The sequence below is a fragment of the Solea senegalensis genome, linkage group LG5 (assembly GCF_019176455.1).
Source record: "Solea senegalensis isolate Sse05_10M linkage group LG5, IFAPA_SoseM_1, whole genome shotgun sequence".
NCBI lineage: Eukaryota > Metazoa > Chordata > Actinopteri > Pleuronectiformes > Soleidae > Solea > Solea senegalensis.
In genome coordinates this window covers 24,372,568-24,395,555 of record NC_058025.1, presented here as the reverse complement: position 1 = coordinate 24,395,555, position 22,988 = coordinate 24,372,568, and the positions used below count along the sequence as shown (strand labels likewise).

The 22,988-nt window shown below is 41.3% G+C and overlaps 2 protein-coding genes across 2 annotated transcripts in view; one reads left to right on the top strand and one right to left on the bottom strand.

Annotated features, from left to right (window-relative positions):
* The first annotated feature begins 1,181 nt into the window (after positions 1-1,181).
* LOC122769420 (alpha-tectorin-like) lies at positions 1,182-13,504 on the top strand. The gene is made up of 25 exons (XM_044025940.1): positions 1,182-1,200; positions 1,572-1,640; positions 1,732-1,755; positions 2,001-2,116; positions 2,759-3,037; positions 3,125-3,220; positions 3,342-3,507; positions 4,415-4,815; positions 4,901-5,477; positions 5,568-6,151; positions 6,249-6,801; positions 6,886-7,484; positions 7,584-7,738; positions 8,017-8,420; positions 8,513-8,709; positions 8,868-9,257; positions 9,370-9,653; positions 9,864-10,141; positions 10,221-10,340; positions 11,621-11,805; positions 11,901-12,067; positions 12,390-12,641; positions 12,733-12,892; positions 12,984-13,086; positions 13,180-13,504. The coding sequence occupies exons 2-25, from the start codon at positions 1,595-1,597 to the stop codon at positions 13,272-13,274; spliced, it is 6,231 nt and encodes a 2,076-aa protein (XP_043881875.1). The 5' UTR covers positions 1,182-1,200; positions 1,572-1,594; the 3' UTR covers positions 13,275-13,504.
* Positions 13,505-17,665: 4,161 nt separating this feature from the next.
* Positions 17,666-22,988, bottom strand: part of galnt9 (polypeptide N-acetylgalactosaminyltransferase 9) — an 80,130-nt gene continuing 74,807 nt past the window's right edge. The window contains exons 9-11 of the mRNA XM_044027041.1: positions 22,398-22,493; positions 18,494-18,661; positions 17,666-18,129 (exon numbers count right to left, since the gene is read on the bottom strand). Coding sequence (XP_043882976.1) covers positions 17,983-18,129; positions 18,494-18,661; positions 22,398-22,493 — 411 coding nt within the window. The 3' untranslated portion in view covers positions 17,666-17,982. The remainder of the gene's footprint in view (positions 18,130-18,493; positions 18,662-22,397; positions 22,494-22,988) is intronic.

Sequence of the window (22,988 nt, the reverse complement as noted above, 5' to 3'; positions counted from 1 at the left end):
TATTGACACAACTACATATATATAGTTGATATAACTCAGACACTAACATAACCCATAATTAGCTGTGGTTTTACCGGCAGCTGCTGATGTCACCTCGGAGGTTTTACTGACATTTAATATTGTAAACACGTCTCTGGTTCTCTGGTTCTGGATAATCTTTGAGTTTAAGTGAAATGAACAAACACAGGGACGCTTCGGTGGCTTATTCAAATTTAAGGCTTTAAGCCACAGCGCGTTTCCTTATTCCTTCGCAGGAGGAAAAAAGTTTTGGAGATGATTGCACGTTTCCCTTCTCATTTGTGGCTGCTGATCAAAACGCCCCTATCGCGGCCTCTCGCTGTTACATCAAACCCTGACTGCACACATGACGACCACTTTGACATCATCGGGCGACACAACTTCAAACCCGAAGTCGCTCTCTCATAAATAATGGCATAAATAATAAGTCAAAAATAAGTTTATATGGAAAGACTGTGCAGTATGAGAGAGAATTAGCTCCAAACTAAAATCTGCATTAAATGGTAAAAAAAAAGGAAAAAAATTTGAAATTTTGTGACTTCTGTCCGATTATTGCTACTTCATTTCACAAATAAAAATGCGATATAAAAAAAACATGATTAAATGAATCATAACTTTGACTCAACAAAAACCTGAGACCTGTAAACACAGACAAATAAATGTGTGTGTGAAGTTGTGTGAAGCACGCCGAGAGGATAAATGCCGCCCTCCACAGTTAAAAATCCTGAAACACACAGTTCTCATCGGCCAAAACACCCTAAATATCAGATATGTTCAAATTGATCTGATGTCAGAATGGATATATCTAAAGCACAGCTGTCGAACTAGGGTTCTAGTTTGTGTGTGCTGTATCTCACACTGACATTTTTTTTTTAATCTTTTCTTTTGACTATTGCGTTCTTCCAGTTCTGTCTGCGGTGTTGTTTTTCTAAATGTCTATGTTGCTGTTATTTATTAAGCACTGCACCCACCCACCCTTTTGTTTCCCCTGTTATTCACTATTGTCCTCCACGCTCATAATGAGAACACTTGTTATGAGGAAGCAATGAGATTTTATCCCATTTAAAATACCTTTAAACTGGTCTTACCACAGGTGGATGGAGCTGTGCCAGCTTTCAATGTATAAAGCCCTGGTCCTGCACTGCATTCTTCCATTGGAGGGTACAGCAGTGTTTGGAGCAGGTAATTCACTCATTTTGCAAATCATTACTTGTTGCTTTAAAATTCCCACTGCATTTTTATTTTAGTGAGAGTTTTGAATTTTTAAATAGAATTTTAAAGTTTTACTGGTGACTTTTCATTTTAATTTATTTATATTTTATACAGGAAAAGATTGAGTTCAGTTAAAAAAAAAAACCTTATCCACTGTACATGCTGCAATGGTGCAGAGATTAATCAAATATTGATCTGGATATTTAAAAAATGTTTTTTTTTTACATCAATAAAAGATATTGAAATCATTGCACTCATATAAATAAAATCACCGTGTCTTAATCCTCTGCATTTAATACTACAACATGAAATTAACATTCAGTCCTGAATCTGAACTGCAGGTTTGAAATTTGAGCTTTACAAAATGGCAAATCAAATGCTGTTGCCGCTGCTGCTTTTGGTGATGATAAGTAAGTGTTTGATTTAAATCATCTTTCATTTATTTGAATGCATACAGACTCATTAACTGACCTCTCTTCTGATGTCAATTTGTTTTAACAGGTACGGTGACACCTCAAGCTTCGGGTAAGTTGAAGCTTCTATTTATATATTTATATAAATGTACAAACCAATCACAAAAGGAGGTAAAAGATCAGATGCTCAAAGCACATTTAACAGCAGGCTATAACCCATAACCACAGAATTACAACTAATCCCATGGTTTTTCCTGTTTGACAGTAGGTTTTTTTGGCATTGAATGAGAGACTGTCAGGATCTATTGTATTGGCTTTTTTTTTTTTTTAATGTGTCTTTCGTTTTGGTTCTCCTAGGGCCCCTGTACACAGTCACTGGTACACTAAGCTCTCGATCAGACGATGGAAGTTCACCTCGGATTGCCCTGCAGCGAGCCTTTCCCTACTTCGGACGGTCGTATAATCAGATTTATGTACGTAAACATTCTTTATCTTTATCTCATTTTGAAATGTACAACCCTGATTAAATGTTACTGATATTTAAGCAGTGTTTTGGTTTGTTGTGGGCAGTTAGTTGTTTTTACATCCACAGATGTGACAAACTCACAGACAAGAGCAAATGCCCCCGTAGTAGGTTGTAAAGTCATGGTTCTCAAACTGGTGGTTTGTGTACCACCAGTGGTACACCAGTTTCCTCTGCTGGTACTTAGAAGTACTATTCTACTGCACAGTATATACCAGGGTATGTGATGGGAGTGGAGCTGAGGAATTTTGACGAGAGTAATAGAAATAGTAATAGAATAGAAAATGAAATAAGTAAAAAAATGAAATAATGATATTTAGAGTCACCTCATCTCCTGCTCTGTCTTAATCTAATTTCGTTATACCAGAAAAGTTCACGGCTGACTTTGCTCGGCCTCTTTAACGGTGATAGTGGTTTTTCTGGTGTTACTTGATATAAATATGCATTTTGAGAGTGTAATAGATCCGTCTGCTCTACCAATATGTCTCCTTTAAGTAATTTTGCAATAAATATTGATATCTGATGACATACAATAAGGCTATAGTTTGACAATATGCACTTTGATTGCATGTCAATACTGTGTGTTTCGTAGGTGAACCACAACGGACACCTGACCTTCAATACTTCATTCAGCCACTACGTACCGCAACGGTTTCCAATTCGTGGAACCAAAGACATCATTGCTCCCATGTGGACAGATTTGGACAACAGGGGTAGCGGTTACATCTACTACGTTCAATACACTTCCGGCAGCGTCCTCCAACAAGCTACGCGAGACATTAACACCTACTTTCCAAGACTGAGCTTTACTGCCCAGTGGGTCTTCGTTGCAACATGGTATCAAGTGGCCTATTTCTCGAGAAGTGGCACAGTAAGTCAACTTGTTTTAAACACGTAAATACATAATACTGCTGGGTAAGTGTATTTCAGCTATTTCTATTTGAACCATTTCTTTTAGCAATCAACAGCCCAAGCAGTCCTCATCTCCGGTGGCAGGCACTCGTTTGTGTTGATGAACTATGGGCCGATAGCTGACACAAGACACAATATCCAGGTTAGAGCCTAAAAAATAATTTAAAAAAAAGTACATTGTCACATTGCTGTAAGATCGGAATGCTTTAATTGGTAATGTACAAATAGAAACGGTATATTTCACCAAATCTCTCTATTTCCAGGCTGGATATGACACAATACATTCTTCACACCATTTTACCATCAATGGATCATTCACTTCAAGTGCAACAGGCACTAATTCGCTTTTCCGCACGCAAAGCAATGTAAATGTACCTGGACGCTGGGCCTTCCAAACAGACCATGGTTCAAGAGGATGCACTTATGAAGGTATGAAGAGTCTAAAGAGTCAGAAACACCTCAACACAGATGTTCTCTCTAGCCTCTTAACACTCATTTTGTTTGATTTATATTGGTATATGTTAGTAGGCAAAAGTTACTTAATATCAAATGGTTAGGACATCCTCCTTTTGTCACCACTTTACTCTTTGGATGAGACTGATGAGATGAGAGGATGAGACTGATGAGATGAGGAGAAAGAATGTCATGAACTGGGTACTGCAGGAGTTTTCTAATTCCAGAAGATGGCAGTAATGCAACATCATGGACTCAAGCTGCAGTTAAACCCATAGAAGAAGAAGAAGAAGAATACTTTATTTAATGGGGGACAATGCAAATCAGAAGAATAGCAATGCTGCCCACAGTAGTATTAATAATAATAACGATAATAATAATTATTATTGTTATCGTTATTATTATTATTACCACTACGATTATTATTACTATTATTAATCTTCTAATTATTATTATTATTATTATTATTATTATTATTACTGTCATGCTGTACAACCAAAAGTGCAATACTGCCCTTCATATATCATTTATCACAGTTTGAATTTTTTTTATCACAGTTCTTTTTGTCCTCTCATCTCCTCAGTCTCATCTTTCTGCATTCTCATTATAATATAATATAATACAATACAATACAATACAATACAATACAATACAATACAATACAATATAATATAATATATATTTAAAAAAAGCCTTTTTTTGTTATAATCCAAGACAACGATAATGATGGCACCATGTATACAGTAAACCCCTCCCCTTATTGAAATGCTGCCCTCTACAAACTTTAATATGCTCACATCTCTGATTTGGTCAAATAAATGTAAATAAAAATCAAAGTCTTTCAAATAATAACATATATATATATTTTTTTTTTTCTTTAAAGGTGAACCTTTGCAGGTCGGAGACTCATTCTGGACTGACAGCACCTGTGCACAGAAGTGCACCTGTACCTCAGCTGGCCTGCAGTGTTCCAGTCAACCCTGCGGCTTTTCCCAAATCTGCCGACCAACTACGTTTCAGTTTGCCTGCAGGACAGTGCGGAGACGCACCTGCGTCGTCAGTGGTGATCCTCATTACTACACCTTTGATGGGGGCTTGTTTCATTTTCAGGGGACATGCACGTATGTTCTCTCAGAACAATGTGGTCCTGAGTTGCCCTACTATCGTGTGGAGGGCAAAAATGAGCACCGGGGAAGCACGCGAGTCTCTTGGACAAAACTGGTTCGAGTGGTCGTTTACAATCAAACTATTGAGCTCGTCAAAGGACACCGTGGGAGGGCTAAGGTTAGCATATGACTATCTTCTTGCTGCAGTATTTTTGTCTGGATCTTTGTTAGGCTGATTTCTTTGTTTGTGTCTGTGTTGACAGGTCAATGGAAACTTTGCATCCACTCCATTCTCTCTAAGCAATGGCACTGTCCAGGTTTATCAGTCAGGATTTGCTGTGGTCATCAGTGCAGACTTTGGCTTGGAGGTGTCTTATGATGCATATCATTATGTCAGAATCAGTGTGCCCTACACTTACCAGAATGGTACCTGTGGCCTTTGTGGAACCTTCACCAACAACCAGAGCGATGATTTCAGAACTCGCAGTGGAGAAATTGTGACCTCTGATGTGGTTTTTGGCAACAGCTGGCGAGTACCAGGAGACACTGAGGTTGGCTGTGAGGTCCAATGCAGAGGTCTGGACTGTGCTTCCTGTTCTGCACAGCAGACAGCTTTATACAGCAACGCAGATCATTGCGGTATCCTGCGAGACCCCTCTGGACCATTTGCTGCATGCAATCGAACCCTTTCACCAGAGCACGCTGTCCAGAGTTGTGTGTATGATCTGTGTGTTGGAGGAGGGTACCAGCCCGTTCTATGTCAAGCCCTTCACGTTTATGCAAGTCAGTGTCAGCGGAATGGCATCCAGTTGCCAAGCTGGAGGAGACAGGGCTTCTGTGGTATGTTTGTCAATCATTCGACATCATTTCAAAGTAGATCTTTAATAATTCCATGAGGTTAATCTTATTTTATCATTATTTTTTGTCTAGAAATCCCCTGCCCAGCCAACAGCCATTTTGAGCCCCAAGGAACAGGATGTCCAGCTACTTGTGTCAATCCCAATTCCACCAACAATTGCCCTCTCCCTGCCCAGGAGAGCTGCATCTGCAATTCAGGCTACATCCTTAGTGCTGGGGTCTGTGTCCCTAATGCCGATTGTGGCTGCAACTTTGAGGGTCAATACTACAGCTCTGGAGAAACCGTGATCCTAGGTGATGACTGTGGGAGACGTTGCAGCTGCCGGATAGGCACCATGACCTGTCACTCGCATAGTTGTGGTCCACTTGAATCATGTAGGGTGGAGGAAGGAGAAAGAGGATGCAGACCTAACAGCTATGCAACGTGCTGGATAAGGGGCCCAGGGTCATATCATACATTTGATGGACTGACATACCAGTATCCTGGAGCATGTCGCCTGACTCTTGCCAAGGCAATGGGCTTGTTAAGTCACCCTCACTTTATGGTAACGGCAGAAAAAGTGCCCAGAGGCCACCAGAGTTTTGCCAGGTTACTCAAATTTGAGGCAGAGGGAACACATGTCTCCATTGAGATGGCAAATCAAAGCACAGTTCAGGTAAGAAACAACAATCTGACACAATGATCAGGGATATGTTTTTTTTTGCCCAAAAATGGTTGATTATCTGAGTCTTGATTTTAAAATGACCCCATAGGTTGACGGTCAGCTGATCAAACTACCTTTCAACTCAGCATCAAACCGCATCCAAATCTATCATACCAGCACCTACAGCATCATCATCCGCACCTCCTTTGGTGTGACTGTGCAGACAGTCTGGCCTCACTTTGTGCGCGTCACTGCACCTGGTGTCTACAATGGTTCACTGGGGGGACTCTGTGGTAACTACAATGGTCACTCATATGATGACTTCCGCACACCCAATGGCGTTCTGGTCAACAGCTCTCAGGCCTTTGGAGACAGCTGGCGAGATGGTTCCCTTTCTGCACACTGTGTAGAACGTGTACATGATAATTCCAGGACAAATTTCACCTCTCATGAGTACTGTGGAATTATTGGCTCACGAGATGGGCCGTTTACCCAGTGTTGGCCCATGGTAGACCCACAGCAGTATATGGAAGTGTGCACGGAGACCCTTACAGCCACTAGAGATCCAGCGTCAGCCAGATGTGAGGTCCTACGAGACTACGTACTAATGTGTCAACAGAAAGGTGTAACCTTGCAGCACTGGAGGAATGTTACTGGCTGTGGTAAGCACTCTTTCCTCTGTTGAATAACCTCTGGACATTGCAAAATATGTGTTAACCTTTTTCGTATTTACCCGTTTTTTCCAGCACAAGCTTGCCCCCTAAACAGCCACTATGCACTTTGTGAAAGTCCTTGTCCCTCCACCTGCCCCAGCCTCTCTTTCCCCTTCACCTGTGACACTGTGTGCCAGGAGGGATGCCAGTGCGATAGTGGTTTCATCCTCAATGGCAACCAGTGTGTGCCGCCAACATCTTGTGGATGCAATTACAACGGACGCTATCGTCAAAGTGGTGAACAGTTCTGGGATGGTGAGGAATGTCAGAGGTCATGTAGCTGTAATGGGACAACTGGGATAGTGCACTGCACTGCAAGTTCCTGTGGGCCCCAAGAGTCTTGCCGTGTGGTGGGGGGTGACTTTGGTTGCCATTCCAATCCTCATGGTACCTGCTCTGCTTCTGGAGACCCCCACTACCTTACATTTGATCGTAAGGCCTATGACTTCCAAGGAACCTGCCGCTATGTTCTAGCAACCCTCTGTAATGACACAGGCAGACTTCAACAATTTTCAGTGGAAGCCAAGAACGAGCAATGGAATGGATTGACAGTTTCAGTCACATCTGATGTTTTTGTCAATGTGTTGGGCTACCAAATGCACATGTCTAGAGACAGGAGAGGTGTGGTTGAGGTGAGTTAAACCCATGCTTAAACCTTTGTGATCTAGAGTAGAGTTATTATTATGTTGAAAATGTATTCTTATTCCAATTTTGTGTTTCTAATGTTTTAGATAAATGGAATAACTGCAAATCTGCCAGTTCTCCTGAGTGGAAATGTGTCTGTCTTTGCAAGTGGATCTCGCACATTTATAAATGCCGACTTTGGCCTCAGTGTCACATACGATGGATGGAGTACAGTGTCCATCTCAGTGCCACCAAATTACAGGTATGTACAGCTCCTCAGAAACCTGAGAAGGATCTCTACTACTAGTTTTATATTTAACCAACTAAAACGCAACTATGGGTTGTTTTGGCCAACCCCTGAATACGACCCATAGTTATGTTTTTAGTGTATATTTGAGGTTAACATGTTGCACTGCAACAAAATGTTGTGTATTACTAATTTTGAAAAGAAGTAATTTAAATAAATCATAATTTATTGACTTTTTCATTTATTTATTTGTTGAGTAATATATTAATTCATTATTTTAATTTTTATTGTAGAGGACACACATGTGGACTGTGTGGGAACTTCAATGGGAACGTGAATGATGACTTCCGCACCCCATCTGGCTCAATTGTCACCACTCCAGATGAATTTGGAACAGCTTGGAAGGTAGCAGGTAACTACACCTGTAGTGACGGCTGTGGTTCTTCATGCCCTCGGTGCACCAACGATCTCCCTGCTAGAATTCAGTGTGAAGTGATCAAAGCTACCAACGGCCCCTTCAGCTTCTGCCACGAGGAGGTGGAACCGACACCATATTTCAACGACTGTGTGTTTGACATTTGCGTGTCGGGGGGAAATCGGGGCAACGATATTCTGTGCAGGTCCATTCAAGCATATGTCAGTGCCTGTCAATCAGCCAATGTTCGAATCTACCCTTGGAGACAGAACACCACGTGCGGTAAGTCAACGAGGCAATGCAGTGAAAATTCCCATGAAGGGCTGCTTACTTCAACCTTAATGGTATGGCACTTTCCTTTCTGTTTCATTAAGGCCTGAGCTGTCCAGCCAACAGTCATTATGAGCTGTGTGGTACCGACTGTGGCCACACCTGTGCCAGCAGTGTTGATGCCACCTGTGAGCAGGTTTGCTCTGAGGGTTGCTTCTGTGATGAGGGCTTCCTCAGGAGTGGAACAACGTGTGTCCCTGTGGAAGACTGTGGCTGCCAATATGATGGCTTCTACTACAATGTAAGTCATATCACTGTTTTGTGAAATTGCCTGGATAGTGATGAATTTTGCACATATGGTGATTGACCCTTAGCCAAGACCTCTTTACCCCTTCACTTCCTCTAAATAGCAATTTTTATTGTATTTGTATCTGATGTTCAATTTCCCACGTGTTGCAGGCTGGTGAGTCCTTTTGGACAGAGAGTTGCTCTGAGCGATGTGAATGTCACGCCCCCAACGACCTGCGCTGCTCCTCCGCATCTTGCACGCCTGCACAAGAGTGCAACATCAGAGAGGGCAATCTGGGCTGCTTTGATGCAATGACTACCTGCACTGTATGGGGGGACCCACACTATGTCACCTTTGACGGAGCACTGGCTCATTTCCAGGGCACATGCTCTTACATCATCACTGAGAGCCGCGGCACTAGTAGCAACCAGTTTAAGGTTGCAGCCACCAACAAGCACCGCGGCAACAACCATGTGTCGTTTGTGTCAGCAGTAGATATACATCTGTTAAATCAAACAGACAATGTATATGTAAGGATTGGATCCAACAAAATTGTAACAGTAAGTCCCAAATGAATTCCAAGAATAAATGAAATTCATTTTGTAAACATTGGTAGAAATTCCTCTTTCCTTTTGTGATTTTTTTTCTGTCTCTATTATCTCATTCCTCCAGGTAAATGGAAGTGAAGTATCTCTTCCCCTAAACGTAGCCAACTTTGCAAGGGTTTCAAGGCAGGGAAGCTACGTAGTGGTCGATGCCAATGACATGGTCGTCCAGTTTGATGGCAGAAGTACACTACTGGTCAGAGTTAGCCAAATTTATCGAAACAGAGTCTCGGGGATGTGTGGAAATTTCAACAATAATCCTGCAGATGACAAAGTCTTGCCAAATGGGACTCTGGCACGAGATGATTATGAGTTTGGGCACAGCTGGAAGGCACCCACAAGCCAACCACGGTGAGCTGTTATGAAAGCAAATGGTGTATGATAATCCACCATTATAATGTCATTGTCAGTTGAAAACTTGTCACTCCATCGAGTAAATATCCAATTATCTACAATCAGCCATGCCCAAAGGCACAATGACAACAGTACACATTACAGGAACGTATGCTGTGGCAAAGTTAACAAAGACATCGAGTGACGCGTGTATAATGTCTTTTCCAGATGCGGACTGACTGATCAACGGAATGATGATGGACTGAACAACTGCATCTACAGGGAAGAATACACTGCACTCTGCAGCGTCATTACAAACACAACAGGCCCGTTCAGCGCCTGCCACCTGCACTCTGACCCACAACCGTTTTTCACTTCCTGCGTCTATGATCTCTGCCTCTACACTCCGGCCAATGGCATGCTGTGTAGTGCCATCTCAGCCTATGAGAGAACATGCTCAGTGTTGGGTTTGGACATCCCTGAGTGGCGCCCGGCTTTGCACTGCGGTATGTTTGTACTTGGCTAATTTGTCCAACGTCTAGGGGAAAGATACGTTTTCTTATAGATATTCTGCTATTTCCACAGCTGAGTCGGACCCCTGTGAAAACTTGAACTGCACAGAGTATGAGTGGTGTGGCGAGAAGGACGGCGTGTACGGCTGCTTCTGTGACGAACACCATCATAGGGCCAACAATGAGAGCTATGGTGAGGCCATATCCACTTAAACTCTGTTTTCCAGATGATCATATTGATTATGACTTAAGGAGTTGGCTGTAGGCAATTAGACTTGGTTGAAGTGAGTTGATAGCTTGCCTTCAACTCTTATCCATTAGGCTTCTTCAGTTCAGTTCATTCTTCAGTTATTATAATTAGGATGAGTAATACAGTGGTATTTTTCCTTTCAATTACTGATAGTGACACCATAACTAAAAAACTGTCCTGTCTCACTCCCAATGTAGAGTTTGCGAGTGAGGTCTAGAAACAAACAGCAGCTGTTTGTGTTATTTTTTTGGCGTTCTAGCCCTTTCCCAGCGTTAGTACATATTATACACGGTAAATAAAAACACTATTATAGCATTTCCTTGTTGCATTTTTGCACAATTATTATTGGACACTTGTGAAACACATCAGGGCAGAACAGAAAATGGTCAATGGAGAGAAAACAAGACACACTAAGGAACAAGGAAGTAAAACTAACTGAAGCGAGACACAATCAAAGATATATAAAAAAAAAAAAACACAAAACATGAGGTTGTGGGTCACAGGGCAAAAGGTGGGGCACACCCTGGACAGGTCACCAGTCCATCGCAGAGCAAACATACAGAGAACAACAACCATTCACCCACCTACACCTTAGAGTGTAAATTATTAATAAAAATGTGGGACTTTGGGAGGAAACCGAGTGAAAACCTACGCATTCCATGCAAAAAGGCCCTCGTATGGACCGGGTTGCAAACATGGGTCTTTTTTGCAGCAAGACAACAAAAAGCACCAGATCTGGACAAACAATGTGACAAAGTAAATATAGGAAATCACTGGGGTGTAAGGTTTCGAGTAACATGTGTTGAAACAAATACTTTTCTCTTCGATAGTCACTTGTTTATTTCATCTTTCATCTACGTTCATTTCTTGTGACTTTAACTTAGACGCTATTATCTACTTTGAACTGCTTGAGCTTCCCAAATAGTGTAGCACATGCATTACTGTATGTGGGTAAAATTAAAACAGGCTGCATTTGATAACAGAGCTAAAAGTTGGACAAGCAGTTATACATCATATATAGTAGATAATGTAGCTCTGGAGAAAACGATGTTGAATCAATTTTATCACGGCCATAAACTGAGGTGATTGTCCTTTTTCTGATGCATCATTACACTCACAACTGTACTTGCTCTGCGTTTGGCATTATAAGCAACACTTTTGAAACACACAAACACCAGGCATTGGCCCAATATGAATTGCTGCTTTATTTCTCCACTTCATAGACTCTTCAATCACTTGTGCCAGTAGCACAGGCACCATGTCTGTGTCCCGCTGCCAGCTGTTTGAGGCTGGCTTCCACTCCAGCGCACTCCATCTCCAAGACCACTCCTGTCGAGGTACCATCGAGGACGGTCGACTGGTGTTCCAATTTAACAATGATGCCGAGCTGTGCGGGACGGTTCTCAAGGTACAGTCTCCGCACAATTACTGTATGTTATCAGTATAAAAGTATAATGCAGCTGTTCCGGTCAACTTATATCACTTTGTCTTTTCAATTTAAAGAGCAACGGAAGCCATTTCATGTATGAGAATGTCATCCAGGGTGACGTAGATCCTCACGATGATCAGCCTCTGATCAGCCGCCAAAGGAATATCCATCTCCGTTTCTGCTGTGAATACCCTCTGTATCAGGCCCTGTCTATGGATGTGGGCATCAACCCTGTAGAAAGGTGACAATACTTGAATATAACAATTTCACAACTCAGTGTTTTTCATATGAAGCATGAGTGATAATAGTGGAATTTCACAATAATGTACAATTAATTTATACAGCAGTCATGCTTTTTGATGATGATGATGGTAACTGCTAACTTAACCCATGATAAAATATAACATAAAATAATATAATAACACCTTCATTACAAAAAATGCATTTAGTTTCCAAAGGTTCTAACGAAATAATATTGTATTTTCCATCTAGAATTTTACATGTTTATGTAGCGTTTCTTCTTAAATGTAAATCACATTTACCTGAATGTTGTTTCTCCGCAGCATCGTGAGCAAGAAGCTTCCAGCCGGCGAGGGCCGCTATCGAATCAGAATGATCCCCTTCCTAGATTCCAGCTTCCTCTTTCCGCTCAGCACTAGCAGCAGCATTGAAACGGAAATAGACCAAAGGTTGTACATTGAGGTGCGAATAGAAGGCGTCGACGAGCGTCAGATTTCTAGCGTTCTGCAAAACTGTTGGGCCACACCAGTAAACTCGGCCAACTACCCTGTGAAGTGGTATCTCCTTCAGGACGAGTAAGTAATGAATGTTAGTAATTCCACATTGAATCATGCCGAGTTCCTACTCTTGATTGGATTAACTTGTTCCACCATCCGTGTCTTCCAGGTGTCCTAATCCAGCAGATGGCACAGTAGAGCTGCATCAGAACGGCGTCTCCACCGTGTCCCGCTTCTCCTTCAACATGTTCACTTTCTCCAACTTCTCGTCCATCTACCTGCACTGTAACGTCCATCTTTGTCTTCAGAGACACAACAACTGCACAGCTGTACGTATCAAGTGTGTTTGTCGCATGACGAAGGAAAGACTTTTAACGGCACAGTGCATTTTGAGTAACCGCTACTGTTGTTATCCTGCAGCACTGCTACCCGGGTCACCACAGACGTGTTGAGAGGGATGTGTCCTCTGAAGATATGACAAGCATCTCAGTCGGACCACTACAAAGGAGGACAACCAGGGAAGGTAACTTAACTGGCGCTCAACTGTCATCATGTTATAGATGAGACTGAGCTTTATCAGTTCATCTTTTTCTAACCCGTGGTTCTTCTGTTCCAGTGCGAGTCATCGGGCTTGCAAACCACGGCCCAGGCCAGGTGACCCCATTGTTGACCCTGCTCATCAGTTTCCTGGTGGCCAAAGTTCTGATCTGAGAGGACCAAAGATGGTGATTGTGATTGTTTTTGTGAGGTTCAAGGTTCATTTATTTGTGTTTCCAGCCATATCCATCAATAAAAATCAGTCATGTGTATTTGTGTTCACAACTTTGCAATAGTAGGGGGCACTAATGTTTTACATATCGTTAGTAAATGAGTGTGTTTTCTCTTGTTGGGATTCTTATAATCAAATCAAGTGTGTGATTAACATTAAAATTGTAAATCAAGTTGATTGTGTCCGATCTTTTTTTTTTTGTTTGTTCCATGGGAACTTTTAAATGTCAAGAAGAAATCACAAATCAATACAACGCCTCCAAACCATACATCATAAAAACCAATAGATGATCGTAGTCCTGATCCATATCATCTATGGTGCTTGTAGCCGAGGTATTGGAGACATAAGCGAGGTTTGAGGAAGAATTTCAGTGGTACTGTCGATACAATACAGAAAGGTACAGTATAGTATGTATATTAGACTTTCTCACTTATTGAGCGGGTTAGCTGTTCAGATCTGTGTTTCCCAGACACTTTCTCTGCAGATAAATAAACCTTGTCTCTTCTTATGAATGCTACGTGCGAACAGCAGCCATTTTGGCAGTTCAAAACCCAGCAACACCTGCGTCCCATGCAAACTCCTCCACCTCCCCTCGCAGCTGTCTCTACGATGAAGTCACCCCTTCCGCTTGGCTGCAGCCCAGGCATAAAAAGAGTGTTATCAGCATCACAATGAGAAAGGAAAGAGTGTACCCGCTTGAGAGACAGCTGCAGTGTCCTTGTACTTTCAGTCCCCTTGTGCCTAATGTCACTCAGCGCCTCCCTCTGTGACACACGCCTTACCACCACTCTATGCTCACTCAACGCTGGCTCAACGACCTCAGTTGCTTTTGTAGTTGAAGATATGCAGCGTCACTTCCTGGTTTCCAATAAGCCAGGCCAAAGAAGATGTTACTAAGAGTATTTGGTGATGAATTACACAATTTAGTGGAGGTGCACAGAGGGCTGCTGTCCCCTCACTATGCTTTTTCATTTTAGACCAAGTTTTATCCTTCAGGGCCACACATGAAAAAAATATATGGAGTGCTTACTTTATTCTCAGAATTCTGTCTTAAAGAATTCTGAGTTTAAGTTCAGAAATTCTGAGAATAAAGTCAGAATTCTGATGATAATGTCAGAATTCTGAGAATAAATTCAGAAATTCAAAGAATAAATTCAGGAATTCAAAGAATAGATTCAGAAATACTGAGAATAAAGTCAGAAATTCTGTGAATAAAGTCAGAATTTTGAGAATAAAGTCAGAAATCCTGAGTTTAAAGTCAGAAACTCTGTGAATAAAGTCAGAATTCTGAGAATAAAGTCAGAAATCCTGAGTTTAAAGTCAGAAATCCTGAGTTTAAAGTCAGAATTTTGAGAATAAAGTCAGAAATCCTGAGTTTAAAGTCCGAATTTTGAGAATAAAGTCAGAAATCCTGAGTTTAAAGCCAGAAATTCTGTGAATTAAGTCAGAATTCTGAAAATAAAGTAAAAATGTTGAGAATAAAGTCAGAAATTCTGAGAATAAAGTCAGGAAGTCTGTGATTAAAGTCAGAAATTCTGAGAATAAAGTCAGAAATTCTGTGAATAAAGTCAGAAATTCTGAAAATAGTCAGAAATTCTGAAAATAGTCAGAAATACTGAAAATAAAGTCAGAAATTCTGTGAATAAAGTCCGAAATTCTGAGAATAAAGTCACAAACTCTAAAAGATAATGTTAATGTTTTCCTTTGATATTGCAGGTTTTTTGCAAGCCTTATCTTTATTAAGTGACTGTTGAGACTGGTACTCCACAAAAAGCACGACTCCAAAAACAGTTCAGATTTCAAACAAAACTCACCTTACTTTGGAGCAGGTGCACAATGATCAGTCAGTCCAGGCAAACAAATCCAAAAGGGCAAGGCAAAGGTGGAAGTCAGCAAACAGGCAATATTCCAAAAAAACACGAATAACTTGGAACGTTATACACTGAGCTACAAAGACAAACACAGCTGAGGTGGAGGTGGAGGGAGACAATGAGACACAGGTGAATCTAATGAGGGCGGGGCAGACAATCAAAACTGGAGGGAAAACACACAGGGGCAGGAAGTGAAGCGGCCTGAAACGAGAGAAGATGTACATTTCACAATAAAACAGGAAGCATGAAATAAAGAAACAAAAATTATTATTTTGAGTGCTCTTTGTTTAGAGGACATGATGAAAGACAACGAGGCATGGCGTACGACATCAAATTAAACTGAGCTGTTGGAACAGGCTACTTTGACAACATTGTTAATCCCAGTAAAAAGCACTTTTCACATTTATTTGCATCCCAGTATGTACAGTATATCTGTACTGCTGGATGGTGGAACAATAGAGTGGATACAATAATGGATTCAAGGGTATACAACACTTTTTGGCTTCTATCCTTAATTTCTGAGGACATATCATGATCGTTTTATTACTTATATAATAAATACAATATCATGATATAATAATATAATAAACGGCATGATATTTTATACTTTTTTTATTCTTTCTCCCACATCCTCTGGATGCCCTTCCTGATGTAAGTCTCCCATTTATCCAGGCTCTGGACCAGGATTACACTGGACCAGACAAGATCAGGGACCTCATCTTGGTCTATTACAGTCGCTTCCTTTTGAGAGTCACTTCTGAACAGTCACGTCCTCATTTCGTCAGCTGGAGAAGGGCTGCCCCGTTTGAATGGATGATATTGTTCTCCTTGGCCACGAACGACGTTTGTGAAGTCGGCAGAGGAGAAATCCAGGGGTCCACTCGCCAACCTGCCGTCAGGGTATTTACGGACAATCTGACAATTACTACAGCATCAGTGGCAGGCTACAGATGGATCCTCGAAGGCCTTTGAACATCCCATTTACTAGTTGTGAGGAAAAGGAGAGTAACAGACAAATACTGTTTCTACCCGGGAGGAGTCCAAATCCAATCAATAACCGAGAAGCCAATTAAAAGGTCTTCAAAGCCACACTGGGGAAATGGTCGAAATCCAAGAAACTGGCACGGTGTTAATAACCTGGCTTGCGGCTTCCAGGAAAATGTAAGATGTGAATATTAGTACGACTCCTCTAGGCACTGGAGGTGTAAGTCCAATTGACCATCATCGAGGTTCTACGGGAGGATGATCAGCCAATTTCTATGCAGATGGCTGGGTCTACCCCAAAGCCTTCACAGCATTGCCTCGTCCAGGAATACGACCAAATTAGAGCCCTTCTTTAGTAGCCTGTCAGCAGAGTTCATGGTGGGCACAGTTGCAGCAGAACCAGGTTTCATCAAAGATAGAGAGAAGCCAAAACAGTGCATGGAACCAACCGGAGGGGGAGGGGGCTTCTGGAAACATCCCGAGACTGGCAGCTGAAGGTCAACCTAAGGAGCCAGCTCAAATCCCCTGACATCATCGCAATGACCACACTAGGTTCTTATGTCAGACCCATCAAGGCAGATTGAGGGCCAAACCAATGGGCTGCACCAAATTCTGCTCAATATGAATTTCATCTCTTTATAATAATCAGTAAATTGTATTCTTTTGGTGTATATAGCGCACAATTAATGGCAAGACACACTTTATTGGATCAATTATTTCTCTATTGAATATATGACGTTGGTGGCACTCTAGAGCACCGTTATTTACGCTTACTTTCTAATTTCTAATTAACCTCACGCGGGGCCATAGGGCCGGATGTGGTCTGCTGTAGGGTGAATTCAAATCGGTCATTTAAAAGCTTGTCGAAAGACACCTTAACACAAGTTAGTCTTCTAAAAACACACACACACACACACACAAGTATAATTTATGAAGTAAAAATAGAAGAGGCACTTCATCGGAAAAAAAAAACAACCGATTTATTATCCTAATTGTTATCAGAGGACAGCTATCAATTTTCACTTTTTACAATATATTACTGTCATTTCACTGTTTTATACCTTTGTTTTATATATAATTAACTTCCAAATAAATGTGTACATGCTTTTTGGGACTGACGATGCCTGGTCAGAAAAGAGGAAAAAAAGGCACATGATTGCTCCTGTCCACAGTAAGCAATTCAGTCCAAAGAAACAAAGTTGACGTGTGTGTGTGTGTGTGTGTGTGTGTGTGTGTGTGTGTGTGTGTGTGTGTGTAAATATCTTCTGACCGATGACGGGCAGCTCCTTTGAAGCCTGTTCCATGACTTGCCAAGGCAGCACAATATGTCCAAAAAGCAATTTTCCAAATCACAGCCCAAAGTAAATCAGTTTGATGTGGCATTTGACAGCAATTACATCTTTTGATTTGCTTAGACGCACTCAGAAAAAAAAGAAATAAAAAAAACAACAACAAAAGGAACAAAATTCACACACACCCTCTCCCTCTCTCTTTTTTTTTTTATCCACATCTTTTACAGTATAAACAAAAGAGCCACCTTTACACGCTGCACTCAGGTGTTTCCTTACTCTATTCTATACAAGTGCCATCTCAACGTCATGAGGTGTCAGCTCAGCGGAACACGTGAGCTCGTCATATTCTTCTTCCTCGTCTTTAGCACTGTTTGAAGAGCTGTGGCCTGAGAGAGCACAGCGTGCGGGCAAAGTCTGCAACACCAGTCCTTGCTCCTCTCTGAACTCCCCACAGTCTGAGCTCCAAATGTCACTTCAAACAGCGCCCAAACTGTTCCCCGGCTTCAGTGTCTGGGATGCTTAATCCAATTTCGTATCATCCACTTTTGGCCGGAGCATCTCTGGACCACCAGGCGAAGGCCAAAGTTGGCATCTTTGGACATTTCTACCTCCAAGCATCGACCGGTGTCCCTGCTGATGATCGGACCGTTCTGCCAAAGAAACGCGCGTGAATATTAAGTCGTTTGCAAAATAACCTCGAAAAGAAACACAAAAAGTCATTCACAGAAAAACGTAATGCCTGTTGCTATGACATCAGTAAATGCGCCTTTCACAGTGGTCAGAAGCAGGTTTTAAAAGGGTCGTTGACCAGTGGGAATTGGTTTTATTGGCATTCACCCCCGGGTGACCCAGGGGAATTCATTTCTCCTTCTTTGTCAGCTTATTTTTCTGCAATTTCTGGTGCAAAAGAAAATTGGGGTTTGTTTTCTTTTCCTTCGACCTGTTTTAGTTTTGGCGCATTAGTGGCATTTAAATTCGTTCAAAATTGTGTATTTTGTCTTTTTTTTTTTTTACCTGTGTGAAGTCCCATAACCTCTGGGACCCCCGTGACACCGCGTCACATTTTTTCAGACTGGGAGTGCGTCCTCTGCCGTCATCGATGAGGCATTTGGTGTCGGGTAAGAAGGTGGTCGAGCCCAGAGGTCCCAGCTGGAGAAGCCCCTCGGTAGAGTAGCGGGCGAGCTGCAACACAGAGACAACTAATGCACATCAGCCATTTGGACACCTACCCTGTGGGACTGTGTGGATTTATTTTTGGTTGTGATGTTAACACATGTTCTTGTTGCATACATGATGGCAGTCATTTATTTTAAGATGACCTGGATGGCACGTGAGTCTCTTTGAAACCACATCATTCTATGTGTATTCCTGTGTTTAAAAAGCAAGATACAATTAAACAGCGGTGTCTGAAATGCTCACTGTCTGATTACTCGTTAATGTGGTCATTAAAAGAAAAGCAAACTTTTAAATCGCCCAACTCTAACCCATCTAGATTCAATTAGTTCATTTTTTTTTTTATCCATTGACAGACGTGGGAAACGTGTCGTGTCAGCTTCAAAGACCATTTTAATTACTTCAAGAAAATGTATTTTAAGTTTGACATTTTTAAGTTAATATCATCTTTAATGCATCAATATTATTATTATTTTAAAGGGTTAGATAAAGGCCAATTTATTGTTTCTGCACCTGTGAATCCACTGTAAGCGTGTGTGCTGTAAATAGTGTCCTCCACATTTCTTCTATGATAAAGCACATGCCGAAAAAGTCAGAATTTACTAAAAACGTCTACATTTTCTCATTTATTTAGACGTTTCTGTGTTTCTCATTACATTGTTGCCGGGTAGAATATCTCAGTGCCCTGCCCATCAATGTCACAGCATTTTCTCCAACACTACACTACTACAAAACTTGATCCCTAGCTGTTTAACCCTGCACATAAAAAGGTCCTGCGATGATACGTATCTATTACGTAAGGGCACAACATTTAATATTAATCAGACAGATTAGAGGCTATGAAAAACGAGATGAGAGACGGAGCGGTCCATCTCCAGCTCTGAGGGGGAGCAACACACAAACACACACACACGCAGTAATCAATGTAACACAGTGCCTTTGTACCCAGACTCGTTGTAAACACTGCATCTTCTACAGCTCTATTGATGTGAAAATATGCCATATTGTTTGTGTGATCGTTTCCTCGTTTCAGCACATGCAGAAAATGTCTTTTAGCCCATTATAAAAGCAGGCCCTTTGTAACTGTCATGCACACAAACTTGTTATTGTGTTATACTGATTTATTTATAATCAGCGTTCAAGCGCCTGTGACTGATATTTATAACTTTGTGAGGAGGGGAGGGTTTTCGAGGGGAAGAAACAAAAACAAAGAGAGAGAGCAAGAGCCCGGAGTTTATAATTTGTTTGTTTTTTGTTTTTTTTTAAACCACTTGGAACAAATAAGAAAATGATGCGCTACTTTGTGTGTCACTCAAGATATTTGTCACATTTTTCTAATTCCCAAACGCACAATGTGGTGATCGTATGCTGGAAGTCTAAAGGAAGGACCTTATCATTCTCATTAATACCTGGTTCCAGCTCAGTCACGCAGCTCTTTATATGCTAATACATTAAAAAAAAATAAAAGTGGTACTACAACAAATAATTAAAGCCCCGAAAAATAATTCTGCCAAGCCAATTAACCTGAGCCTCGTGCAGAGACATTAGGCACTCCATTAGTTTCCTGCCATTGTAAAAGTTTGTTAAATCCACTTTGGAGGTCAAGCTGCTCGCAAGTGTGTTAATGAGCTCGTCCATGGTGCAATGTTGTTGTGACAAGCTGTTGTTTTTTATACTCTACTGGGGGTTCCAACCTTTGCAACGTTACAGTATCTATGGGAGACTTTTTTATGTTGAGGCGTTCCAATCAAAACAATAACATCAGGTGCAGTTTGATGAGGAATTAGTGCGAGGCCTTGTCATTTTTCAGCCATCATAGTGAAAATAAGATTATTTCTCTTAAACTCATCATTTATTCTGCCTTGGCATCAAAGAGTCTGCTACGTGTTCGCAGGTGATCAGGTGATTTCTGTCCTTTCTCTTCATCGGTCAATAATATCTTAAATAATCTTAATTGAATGCAATCATTTCTTTGGCTCATTCGTGTGTCAGAGCATCACTGCTGTTCCTGGTGTTGATCCTAGCACAGTATGAATCATTCAGGAGGTTTAAACCAGGTGCCAAATTATCAACTGAGGTCCTCTCCTCTCCTCTCCTCTCCTCTCCAGAACAAATGCATCAGGCCATTAAAAAAAGTTGTCTCATATTCCTAATCATCTCGGACAGAGACTGCAAACTGAGCTACTGCTAGATTCTCTAACAACCTACAGTATCACAGGGATTTTAGCTTGTGCCAAATTATCCGCAGAACTCCCCAAAACCCAATAGTTATTAAGTCCGAAAATCAGTGTTGGTGAACACGGGGGGCTGAGCCGACACGAACAATTGTTCAACTTGCTTTTCTGAAAACTTCATCCAGTTTAAATATAAAGTTAAAATGGACAGGATCTAAAACGTGAACTTTAAATATGCGGTTTAACCCTTTAACACCCAGCTGTACTTACACGCAAGTTCGTGTTAGCGGAAAAATCCCTACTGTTTCTGAAAGCTGAGGAGTTGCTCATTAAAGCCAATTACGGTAATTTCACTCGTGCTTTTGCAGGAAGCCCAAGAACCGGCGTCTCTGTCACGAGAGAGTTGGAAAAGACTCAAAAAATATTATTGTTTAATATGTTTTATACTGTTCAAAATTCTGATTTAACATGCAAACTCCGTTGTACGTGTACAACTTTTGTTTTTCTTAGTTTTAAATTGTCAATACACTAGTTTAACATGCAGTAAATTGTAAATAACTGCCAGATAATGGACATCATTCTGTAAAACTGGGCAAAAGCACTTACTCACAGGACATTTTTTGGCTCTTTTATGGTTAAAATGTTGAGGTAAGGCAGTGTTTGACTATTTCTGGCAAACAACCAAAATCCTAAACCCAACGTGCTATTTACAACCAATTAAACGTGACATTTACTTGGATTAAAATTGTGGATTGTGAAACGTTATAGTGTTAAGATATTCTAATGGGAAATAACTAACATCTCCTATTAGTAACATATTAATAAGTCTGTTAGAGACTGTTATCAGAGTCTGCACAACAACACCATGTGCACCTGAATGCACCACACTGGGCACTGGGAGTGGAGCCAAAAAAGAAAATAGTGCAAGTCTGTCTAAGCCTGAGTGCCCTATTTATAGTATATTCACCTTCAGCCACCCTTTTACAGCGCTGCACATTCATTAACCAACAAAGAAAATGCAACATTTACTTTAATGCACTTCTGCTCAGTGTGTGTGTACATGTAATAGTTTCTAACTCCTACATTACGCTGTCGGACAAAGGTGAGGAGACATTAGCCATGACTGACTTCCGCGTCCACTGCTGGCGGAGAGAACCTCATTCTTCAGAGGCACGATGAAGATTTATTCAGACCAATTATACTTTTTCAATAAGTAAAAGGAGCAGTGGTAAAAAAGGAATGCAAAAATCACAGTGTGCCATTAAATTGAATTTGGCCTGCTGGCGGTTATATCGGTCATCACTGTAATCTAATAATACAAAGACGGAAAATTCATCTCCATTTGTTTATTCTCCCTGGAGTGCAGGATTATAGGAGTCAGTGAAGCTTTAAATTATATCAAAGGCTTACACTAGAGGAGAGGGCCGGCGATCTTTCTGTGTCCTTGTAATAACACTGCTTCATGCAACAGATAATGGCAATCACTCAGTATTAACACATGCAGAAAAGGTGGCGCATTTAAGCGCAATAATGATGCAAAAACAGGACACCAGGCTGTGTCCTGCTCTGACCTGAGAGGACATGCCGTGGCACGGGTAAAGGATGGCTTTATCATCGTCCTCCGAGCCCTGGTCCAGGCAGTATCCACTGGCTTTGCTGTTCCTCACCTGAAAGACAGCACAGAGACACTGGTACTACATCTGAGAGAGAGAGAGAGACCGGAGCATGGCTATTTGGACTTCAAGAAAGATTACTGTATGTAAAGGGAACTGTAGTGCTTAACGATTAAATATACAGTAAACAAACGTCGCTTACATTCAAAGATCACACATTTAACACTGATTTAGCCCATGCTGAACACAGGAAGTGATTCATTTCATGTCAATAACACAAACATAACATTCTAGTTCAACAAATACTTGTGTCTGTATACACACAAACACTCCCTCGGTCAGGTCTGATAGTTTTGCTCGACAGACGTAGTCTGGGTCTCTTCATAAACAACAGACGGAGGCAGGAGAACAAAACAAAACCCCCCAAAGGTTACACACTGCAGCTTTGATTACCACGGATTACCAAGGGAGCAGTGAGCAATTTCATTGTAGTGGGCTGAGAATAGACTGGAGCGGGGAATAATAATCAGCGGAGCAGTCTGCCAGTCT

Excerpts from the sequence above, each read along its gene's own strand:
- LOC122769420 (XM_044025940.1), top strand. The coding sequence starts at position 1,595 with ATGGCAAATCAAATGCTGTTGCCGCTGCTGCTTTTGGTGATGATAA. Across the intron at positions 4,816-4,900 it reads GACACCGTGGGAGGGCTAAG|GTCAATGGAAACTTTGCATC; the intron begins GTTAGCATATGA and ends CTGTGTTGACAG. Across the intron at positions 6,152-6,248 it reads CAAATCAAAGCACAGTTCAG|GTTGACGGTCAGCTGATCAA; the intron begins GTAAGAAACAAC and ends ATGACCCCATAG.